This window comes from Emiliania huxleyi (assembly GCF_000372725.1).
Source record: "Emiliania huxleyi CCMP1516 unplaced genomic scaffold EMIHUscaffold_1, whole genome shotgun sequence".
Classification (NCBI taxonomy): Eukaryota; Haptophyta; order Isochrysidales; family Noelaerhabdaceae; genus Emiliania; species Emiliania huxleyi.
The window spans coordinates 1,329,436-1,339,673 of record NW_005202428.1 but is presented as its reverse complement, the minus strand read 5'-3'; the positions used below and the strand labels follow the sequence as shown (position 1 = coordinate 1,339,673).

The 10,238-nt window shown below is 67.4% G+C and overlaps 2 protein-coding genes across 2 annotated transcripts in view; one reads left to right on the top strand and one right to left on the bottom strand.

Moving 5' to 3' along the window:
• The window catches only part of EMIHUDRAFT_447461 (hypothetical protein), a gene marked incomplete at its 5' end in the record, with an annotated part of 4,052 nt that extends 2,288 nt beyond the window's left edge, over window positions 1-1,764 (bottom strand). Inside the window, 6 exons of the mRNA XM_005794128.1 lie at window positions 37-102; window positions 266-316; window positions 510-608; window positions 723-920; window positions 1,131-1,318; window positions 1,389-1,764. Coding sequence (XP_005794185.1) covers window positions 37-102; window positions 266-316; window positions 510-608; window positions 723-920; window positions 1,131-1,318; window positions 1,389-1,764 — 978 coding nt within the window. The remainder of the gene's footprint in view (window positions 1-36; window positions 103-265; window positions 317-509; window positions 609-722; window positions 921-1,130; window positions 1,319-1,388) is intronic.
• Window positions 1,765-5,086: 3,322 nt separating this feature from the next.
• EMIHUDRAFT_447460 (hypothetical protein) lies at window positions 5,087-9,827 on the top strand (the record flags this gene model as incomplete). Its single annotated transcript, XM_005794127.1, has 5 exons — window positions 5,087-5,581; window positions 5,771-5,893; window positions 6,134-6,391; window positions 6,553-6,630; window positions 9,816-9,827. 5 exons carry the CDS (start codon window positions 5,087-5,089, stop codon window positions 9,825-9,827), a joined length of 966 nt encoding a protein of 321 aa, XP_005794184.1.
• Between the last annotated feature and the right edge of the window lie 411 nt (window positions 9,828-10,238).

Genomic DNA, 10,238 nt, shown 5'->3' with positions numbered 1-10,238 from the left:
TGACCAGTTCTCCTCGATGCGCCGCCGCGCAATCACGTCCTCGCCGATGCAGACGGCGCCGATCGGCCGGCCGTCCTCGTTGAGCTGCGGCTCAGCGGACACCTGCAGCAGCACACGCAAGCACGACAACTCCCTCTGAGTTCGCTCGCATGTGAGACCTGCGCATCTGACCCCGCGGAGCGGGCTGACAGGCACGGGGGAGGGGGAGGGGGAGGGGGAGGGGGAGGGGGCTCGACACCTGCAGCAGCACCTGCCGGCCGTGCACCTTGGACTGGATCATCATCTCGAAGCACTCGACACGCTCCCCGTTGACAGCCTATGATGTCAACAGAGTCGACTCTCAAAGCACTCGGCCCGCTCGCCGACCCACGGCCGAGGTGGCGGGGCGGCGGGAGCCAGGCGGGCCAGGGCGTGGAGGTGTCGCCGCGGGCTGCGCGGCGGGCAAGCAGAGCGCAGCCACGCCCTCGGCGGGGGGTGGGGGGCAGAGGGCGTGCGAGGGCGGCGCGCACCCTCTGCAGCGCACGGAACGAGACCTCGAGCGTGTCGACGTGTTCGGAGGGCGCGCCGCTAGCGAGGCAGCGGATGGAGGCGCCCTTGATGAAGTCGGCCTAGAGAGAGAGCCGTGCGGCGGGGCTCCGGCGGTGCGACCTCGGAGGTTGGCGTCCGTGCGGCGGAGGGTGGAGGCGGCGCCGGTATCGAGGTCAGCTGCGAGACCTGCTCACAGTCGGGCCCGTGTAAAGAGCCGCCCCTGGCACCGTGTGAAGCCACCAGTCCTCTGCCGGCACAGATACCTTTTGGTTCCAGGCCGTGACGACGAGGTGGCGGTCCACGGCAAAGATGGGCGCGTTGGCCGTGTCGACGAGGTCGGACAGCTCGCGGTTCTTGGCCTGCAGCTCGTCCGTCTTCTTGTACAGCTGGCTCTGCACAATCTCGTACCTGCCGGCGGCGGCGGCGGAGGAGGAGGGGCTTGAGGCGGCGGCGGCAGAGCGTGCCCGAGGCAAGGCAGAGGGCCTGAGGCCTGTTCGCGTCCCGCAAATCGCGGCATTGGGAGCAGGGCAGGGGGGAGAGAGACGGATAGAGGGGAGACGAGGGGAGGAGGCGCACTGCTTCGCCAGCTGCCGCCGGTACACCAGGTCGACCACCATGTCGGCAAACATGATGAGCTCTTTTCGCTGCGAGTCGTCGAGAGGCGGCCGCGGCTTGCGGTCGATGAGACAGAGGGTCCCGATGGGCTGGCCGTCGCAGACGAGGGCCCGGCCCGCGTAGTAGCGGATCCACGGGTCGCCAGTGACCAGCGGGTTGTCGCAAAACCTGCGCACTCCCGGCGGACGCGTGGGCAGGCTCGCAGCTGGGCGAGGAGGCGGCCGGGTGCAGGCGCGGGGCGACACGCCTCTTGTCCTCGGCGGCGTCGTTGATCTCGAAGATGGTGGGCGCGCCGGGCATGATGGCGTGGGTGCAAAACGCAGCGTCGCGGCAGGTCTGCCGCACTGGGAGCCCTTCGGCCGCCTTGAACCACTGCCTGTCCGTGTCCACGAGCGAGACGAGCGCAATCGGCACGTCGAAGTGGCGCGCCGCAAGCGTGGCGAGCCGATCGAACGGCTCCTCAAAGTCGGTGTCGAGCAGATGAAAGTCGTGCAACGCGGCAATTCTCTGCTCGTCGTCTGGGTGACAGGGCCACTGATTCGGCTGGTATCCGCGCTCCTGTTCGCGCTCCTGGTCACTCGCGCCGGCGGCATGAGCGAAGCAGAAATTAGGGGCACTCATGCCTCCTACGCGCTGGCTGCCGAATGTCGAGAAGGCGACGTCGCTGCCGAAGTCTGCAGGGTGTGGAAGGCGGCGGCGCACGGCAGCGCAATCTGAGTGCAGCCGTCAAAATGAATAACGCGGTTCAACACCACGAGACAAACGTGCGGGGCAAGAACGAAGAGGAAGTTCACCGCGGCGTGGCGTGGAGCGGTTGAGCATTCCTCCGGGGGCCTCTGCGGGAGTAGGCATATTTTCTTTTGCGGGTTTTTCTTCAATCCCTGTTTTGTTTCTTTTGACGCTGATCGAGATCAAACAAAAAAAATCGAGATCTGATCAGAGAGAGAGAGAGATTTTTAGCAATACCAAATTTTGTTACCAAATTTTGTTTGTCTGATCAGCCGCCCTGCTTCTGAGAGAGAGATATTTTTAGCAATACCGTGTTGCTGCTTCTGAGGAACCCGTCGCCCGCACCTTGCCTGTCGTGTGAATCGGGGTGTGTGCGTGTGTCGTCTGCCAAAGGGTAGGAGAGAGAGAGAGATTTTTAGCAATACCAAACAACTCTAACACTCACACGTAATTTGGGGCCTGGAGCCCTGTTGCTGTTCACGCGCGCGCGAGACGTGCAGACAGGGTTGCCAGGTGAGAGCGAATGGCGCGGTTCACGCCTCGCACAACAGAGAGAGAGATGCGCTCTGCATGGTGGGACATAAAAGAAAGCGAGTACTTGGGCGAGTAGGCCGTGCGGTCAACGCTGCCGCGCGCGACTTTGCGCGCGAGGCGGCGCAGCTTGAGAACGGCGGTGGGCGAGAAGCCGCCGCCGAACGTCTTGTGGAGCAGCAGGTTGAATGAAGTTGTTGCGCTTGACAAAGATCGCGTCGTGGTAGAAACCGCGATGCGCGCCTTGACGTAGCCGTGGCCGGTCTTGTGGGAGAAGGGTTGTGGCCGGGCTGCCCGCGCGCCTTGCAGCCCATGTTCAGGCGGCGGGCCTTCTCTTCGGTGTTGCCGAAGGCGTAGGAGTGGCCGACGGAGGCGGGCGTGCCGCCACTCGAGGCGTTGCCAACGCCCGTCGAGGAGGTCTTGAGGAGGGGCGTCCAGAGCTTGATCTCATTTACTTCATCGCATCCTCCTGGCCCCGCATGGGGTTCTGCGAGGTCAGTCTTGTACCCCTCGTTGTACTGCCGGGTGAGCTTTGGTTTCTCCTTGTCGCCGTGCACGACCGGCGCGTTGGCCGGGGCGCGCATCGCGTCCGCCCAGGCGGCGAGGACGCCGTCGTGGGGCCGCCGGTGGTGGGCCTTGTTGTTTTTAAGGGTAGGCCCAATGGGAGAGATTTTTGAGGACCAACAAGAAATCGCGACTGTCACAGTGATTTGGGCTCGCTCGGAGAGGGTACCCTTTGCGCCCGCAGGAGGCTAAAGAAAGAAAGAAAACAGACAACCCAAGCAGGAGGCTGTACCGAGTACAAGTGTACAACCTTTCTTTTTCGTTTTTCTTTGCGTGTGAATACTAACCGGGGTGGGCGGGCCTCTATCCGGCTACTCGAAAGGTCCTCGGCGAGGATACCTCGGTGGGCGGGGCCTCTACCCGGTACCCGGGAAGAACTCACACAACAAGATAGAGTATCGGCCAGCCCTCGCTGGCGCGAGTGGGCGCACGAGCGGCTACCTTCGCGCCGCGCGCTTCATTGACCACGCGAGAACCAATGAGTCCCTCCGTATTCGTTTGTCTGGAGGCTGCCATCGCCATGTATGCCGCGTCGCTCGGCCTCGTGCTCGGCTGGTGCGGCTGGTCGGTTGGCAAACACGGCTGGCGCAAGGGTGGGCTGCGCCGCGCTTCGTATGTGCTGTTTGGTCTGCTCCTTGCTGTTCGCGTGGCGTGGTGTGCCGTGCTGCTCGCTGGCGCCACTGCCGCGGACACCGGCGACGCGCTTGATGGCCGCTCTCTCGACGAGCGGCTCCTGTCAGCACCCGTGAGCCGTCTGCTCGACGGCACAGCAAGCGCGCTGCAGTTCGCAGTCTTGTCCCTGCTCGTGAGTGGGTGGGCGGACTCGCACCTCATGATGTCCGCCAGCAGCGCGATGGCGCCGGTCACCGTCCGGCCTGCGGCACTCTTCTACCGCCTCTGGCCAACCTACGCCGCAGTCAACACCGCCCACGCCGCCGTCCTCGCCGTCTCTCTCACGCCGCTGCTGCTCCCCTCCCCTACCCACCGTCACCACCCCGACCGACCGGAGAGCGGCGACGGCGACACGGAGCCAGCCGGCTGGCCACACACGGCCCTTGTCGGCGGTGAGCGGCTCGGGCTTGGCGCGAGCGCCGCCTTCTCCCTCGCGCTGGCAGTCGCGTCCCTGGTGGCGGGCCTCTCGGTCTCCTGCAAGATGGTCGCGATCGTGGCCATCGAGCCGAGCCTGCGCTCGTACACGCACCTCAAGGCGCGCAAGGTGTCCACCGCCGCGGCCGTCTTCTTCCTCTGCTGCCTCCTCCGCTCTTTCGTTCTCTTCTCGGCGGCGCTCGCCGGAGAGCGACACCCCGGCCCCGCCTCGCGTGCCAGGGAGAGCGTCTCTTCACAGCACCCGGCGCGAACAGGCTCGCCCCTCTGGCCGCCCTTCGCCGGCGGCTCCTCGCACCCGGACCCGGACTGGCTCGCCACGCCGCCACGCACGCCGCTGCGCCGGCTGCCGCTCTACCTCGCCCTCGGGACGGCGGGGCCCGACGTACTGACGACCGTTGTAGCCCTCGTCGTCCTGCGGCGCGCCGCCGCGAGACTCCCCCCCCCCCCCCTCCTCCACCACGGACCCTCCCCCTCCCCCCCCCTCCTTCTCCCCCCCGTGTCGTAAGCCTCTTCCGGCCTCGCACTCCTGACAGGCGCCGATCCGAGCTCCGCTGCTGCTGCTGCTGCTGCTGCCTGGACAGCGGAGGCGCCGCGTCCTGGCTCCGAGAGCACACCCCGCCCCGTCTCGCACCCGCCACCGTTGTGAGGCTTAGGCGCCGACGCGGCGCTGCTCCTCCGCCCGCCGGACCGCACTCCGCTCGTGGCCGCCGAGGGCGAGGCCGCCGAGGCGAGTATCGTGGCCCAGACCTACAAGGTGTGAGGTGGCGTGACTCTAGAGTCCAGTGACCCCTCTTTCTCAGGCTTGCCGTGTGTCGCGACTAGTCTCTTGCGTCTCAGTCCCTATTCGTCCAGCCCCCCATTCGTGCGCGTCAGGTTGTGCTTCAACGTGTGTTCAGCTCGTCTCAGAAAGAAAGAAATAAAACAGCCAAAGAAATTCTTTCGCGCAGAAAATTCTTTTTAACAAGAGGGCCGAGGGCCTGCCTCCACTGGCGCGCACCTCCCCTGCCGACCGATGTCCCACAAGGCCGTCGTCGCGGACGGCAAGCGGAGCGAGGGTCCAAGCGAGTACATGGGCAAGTGCCTCAGTGCCGACGGCGGCGTCTACTCCGTCGAGCTGCTCTCCGACCCGCCGCGTGAGCTCGAGCTGAGCCACTCGCTGCTGTGGCAGTGGGCGGTGGCGCCGTCGATGAAGCCGAAGCGCCTCTCCGGCGACGCGGTGCGCATGGAGGTCGGCGACCGCTGCATCGTCGCCATCTGGGACGAGCGCGGCGGCGAGGTGGAGAGCGTGCAGCTGCTTCGGCGTATGGCGGGCCGCATCGCCGACCGCGCGTCTGCGGTGGCGGGGCAGATCGAGCCCGACGAGGCCTTTCGCGCGGTCGCCGGCTCGCGCCTCTTCCTCAAGGTCTCTGAGATACTCGGCGCGCACCAGCTGCCGCCGCTCGGCGAGCGCGTTGAGTTTGTGCTCGCGCCAAACCCCGAGCGGGCGGACCGGCTGTGGGCGTCCGAGGTGACGCTACTCAACCCGTCCGCGCTGGCCGCCCTCTCGCCCGGCCGCAAGACGGGCGGCGCCAAGCCCGAGCCGCCCTCGGGCACGCCGCTCGCGCCCTCGCACGGAGGCGGCGCCTCCGCGCGGGGAGCAGCGGCCGCGGGGCCGGCGCGAGTCAAGGCGGAGACATCTCCCGTGGGGGTGGGGGAGGAGCCGGTGCGGAACGGGTACCTGCCCGGCCGGCGCATCTACGTCGGCAACCTGCCTCCCGAAGTGACGTGGCGCGAGCTCGGCCACTTCTTCACCGAGGCCAAGAGCGGCCCGCTCCTGCACGTGCGTGCTTCCCCTGGGGGTAGGGAGGAGGGGAGAGAGAGAGGGTCGGCGGCGGCGCCCGCCGCCAACCGCCGCTCCGCTGCCAACCGTCCCCTCGCTCCATCCCCAATGCAGCCCCCCCACCCGCCCGCCCACCCTCCCACCACGCGCCCCCTAACACGCCACCCAGGGAGCACGTCCGCCGCCACCGCCCCGCCCCTCCCGCCCTTGCCTACCTCGGCGCGGCCCTCGTCCCGACAGGTGGTGACGCCGCTCGACGCTCGCGGCCGTCCGCGCGGCTTTGGCGTCGTCGAGCTCCCCACAACAGAGGCAGCGGCCGCCGCTCTGAGGGCGTTTGCGGGCGGCGCGGAGCTGCGCGGCTCCCGCGTGATCGCGCGGGACGACACTGCGCTCGTGCAGGCGGCGGGCAGCACGACCGTCTACGTGAGCAACCTGGCGCCCACAACCACGTGGCAGGCCCTCGCGGAGCACTTGCGGATGACCGAAGGGGCGGCGCAGGCGCGCGGCCTCTGCGGCCCATGCCGCACTTGGCCCCCGCTCTCTTGGCCACCACGGGGCCCCGCTCCCTCGGCCAGCTGTAGCAGTGCCCCCCCCCCCACCCACCCACCCCCACCCCGCCCCACCCGCCCCGCCCCCTGCCACCGCCTCCTCCGCGGCAGGTCCCCGTCGACGGCAGCGGCCGCCCGATGGGGTTCGCGATGGTGGTGCTGCGGGACCCGTCCGCCGCAGAGGCGATGGTGGAGAAGCACCACCACTCGTCGCTCGACGGGCGCAACCTCTTCCTGCGGCACCGCGAGGCAGAACCTTCCATGAGCCTTCCCGGACCCTTCCTAGGCGCAACCTCTTCCTGCGGCACCGCGAGGCAGAACCTTCCATGAGCCTTCCCGGACCCTTCCTAGGCGCAACCTCTCCCTGCGGCACCGCGAGGCAGAACCTTCCATGAGCCTTCCCGGACCCTTCCTAGGCGCAACCTCTCCCTGCGGCACCGCGAGGCAGAACCTTCCATGAGCCTTCCCGGACCCTTCCTAGGCGCAACCTCTCCCTGCGGCACCGCGAGGCAGAACCGTCCATGAGCCTTCCCGGACCCTTCCTAGGCGCAACCTCTTTCTGCGGCACCGCGAGGCAGAACCGTCCATGAGCCTTCCCGGACCCTTCCTAGGCGCAACCTCTTCCTGCGGCACCGCGAGGCAGAACCGTCCATGAGCCGTCCCGGACCCTTCCTAGGCGCAACCTCTTCCTGCGGCACCGCGAGGCAGAACCTTCCATGAGCCGTCCCGGACCCTTCCTAGGCGCAACCTCTTCCTGCGGCACCGCGAGGCAGAACCTTCCATGAGCCTTCCCGGACCCTTCCTAGGCGCAACCTCTTCCTGCGGCACCGCGAGGCAGAACCTTCCATGAGCCTTCCCGGACCCTTCCTAGGCGCAACCTCTTCCTGCGGCACCGCGAGGCAGAACCGTCCATGAGCCTTCCCGGACCCTTCCTAGGCGCAACCTCTTCCTGCGGCACCGCGAGGCAGAACCGTCCATGAGCCGTCCCGGACCCTTCCTAGGCGCAACCTCTTCCTGCGGCACCGCGAGGCAGAACTTTCCATGAGCCTTCCCGGACCCTTCCTAGGCGCAACCTCTCCCTGCGGCACCGCGAGGCAGAACCTTCCATGAGCCGTCCCGGACCCTTCCTAGGCGCAACCTCTCCCTGCGGCACCGCGAGGCAGAACCTTCCATGAGCCGTCCCGGACCCTTCCTAGGCGCAACCTCTCCCTGCGGCACCGCGAGGCAGAACCTTCCATGAGCCTTCCCGGACCCTTCCTAGGCGCAACCTCTCCCTGCGGCACCGCGAGGCAGAACCTTCCATGAGCCTTCCCGGACCCTTCCTAGGCGCAACCTCTTCCTGCGGCACCGCGAGGCAGAACCTTCCATGAGCCTTCCCGGACCCTTCCTAGGCGCAACCTCTTCCTGCGGCACCGCGAGGCAGAACCTTCCATGAGCCTTCCCGGACCCTTCCTAGGCGCAACCTCTTCCTGCGGCACCGCGAGGCAGAACCTTCCATGAGCCTTCCCGGACCCTTCCTAGGCGCAACCTCTTCCTGCGGCACCGCGAGGCAGAACCTTCCATGAGCCTTCCCGGACCCTTCCTAGGCGCAACCTCTCCCTGCGGCACCGCGAGGCAGAACCTTCCATGAGCCGTCCCGGACCCTTCCTAGGCGCAACCTCTTCCTGCGGCACCGCGAGGCAGAACCGTCCATGAGCCTTCCCGGACCCTTCCTAGGCGCAACCTCTTCCTGCGGCACCGCGAGGCAGAACCTTCCATGAGCCGTCCCGGACCCTTCCTAGGCGCAACCTCTTCCTGCGGCACCGCGAGGCAGAACCTTCCATGAGCCTTCCCGGACCCTTCCTAGGCGCAACCTCTCCCTGCGGCACCGCGAGGCAGAACCTTCCATGAGCCGTCCCGGACCCTTCCTAGGCGCAACCTCTTCCTGCGGCACCGCGAGGCAGAACCTTCCATGAGCCGTCCCGGACCCTTCCTAGGCGCAACCTCTTCCTGCGGCACCGCGAGGCAGAACCTTCCATGAGCCGTCCCGGACCCTTCCTAGGCGCAACCTCTTCCTCGCGGCACCGCGAGGCAGAACCGTCCATGAGCCTTCCCGGACCCTTCCTAGGCGCAACCTCTTCCTGCGGCACCGCGAGGCAGAACCGTCCATGAGCCGTCCCGGACCCTTCCTAGGCGCAACCTCTTCCTGCGGCACCGCGAGGCAGAACTTTCCATGAGCCTTCCCGGACCCTTCCTAGGCGCAACCTCTCCCTGCGGCACCGCGAGGCAGAACCTTCCATGAGCCGTCCCGGACCCTTCCTAGGCGCAACCTCTCCCTGCGGCACCGCGAGGCAGAACCTTCCATGAGCCGTCCCGGACCCTTCCTAGGCGCAACCTCTCCCTGCGGCACCGCGAGGCAGAACCTTCCATGAGCCTTCCCGGACCCTTCCTAGGCGCAACCTCTTCCTGCGGCACCGCGAGGCAGAACCTTCCATGAGCCTTCCCGGACCCTTCCTAGGCGCAACCTCTCCCTGCGGCACCGCGAGGCAGAACCGTCCATGAGCCTTCCCGGACCCTTCCTAGGCGCAACCTCTTCCTGCGGCACCGCGAGGCAGAACCTTCCATGAGCCTTCCCGGACCCTTCCTAGGCGCAACCTCTCCCTGCGGCACCGCGAGGCAGAACCGTCCATGAGCCTTCCCGGACCCTTCCTAGGCGCAACCTCTCCCTGCGGCACCGCGAGGCAGAACCTTCCATGAGCCTTCCCGGACCCTTCCTAGGCGCAACCTCTTCCTGCGGCACCGCGAGGCAGAACCTTCCATGAGCCTTCCCGGACCCTTCCTAGGCGCAACCTCTTCCTGCGGCACCGCGAGGCAGAACCTTCCATGAGCCTTCCCGGACCCTTCCTAGGCGCAACCTCTTCCTGCGGCACCGCGAGGCAGAACCTTCCATGAGCCTTCCCGGACCCTTCCTAGGCGCAACCTCTTCCTGCGGCACCGCGAGGCAGAACCTTCCATGAGCCGTCCCGGACCCTTCCTAGGCGCAACCTCTTCCTGCGGCACCGCGAGGCAGAACCTTCCATGAGCCTTCCCGGACCCTTCCTAGGCGCAACCTCTTCCTGCGGCACCGCGAGGCAGAACCTTCCATGAGCCGTCCCGGACCCTTCCTAGGCGCAACCTCTTCCTGCGGCACCGCGAGGCAGAACCTTCCATGAGCCGTCCCGGACCCTTCCTAGGCGCAACCTCTTCCTGCGGCACCGCGAGGCAGAACCTTCCATGAGCCGTCCCGGACCCTTCCTAGGCGCAACCTCTTCCTGCGGCACCGCGAGGCAGAACCGTCCATGAGCCTTCCCGGACCCTTCCTAGGCGCAACCTCTTCCTGCGGCACCGCGAGGCAGAACCTTCCATGAGCCGTCCCGGACCCTTCCTAGGCGCAACCTCTTCCTGCGGCACCGCGAGGCAGAACCGTCCATGAGCCGTCCCGGACCCTTCCTAGGCGCAACCTCTTCCTGCGGCACCGCGAGGCAGAACCTTCCATGAGCCGTCCCGGACCCTTCCTAGGCGCAACCTCTTCCTGCGGCACCGCGAGGCAGAACCGTCCATGAGCCGTCCCGGACCCTTCCTAGGCGCAACCTCTTCCTGCGGGTCGACTGCGACACGACCGGGCGCGACGCCCTCGACGCCGCCGCGCTCGCCGAGGCGCGCCGCCGCCCAGCGCCGGCCACCTTGGCGCGGCACTGTCCCGCGCGGCGCTGTCCCGCGCCGGGGGCCCTTGACGCCTTGCCCGCAGCGCCGCCCTTCTGTGGCCTCCCAGCGCCCCC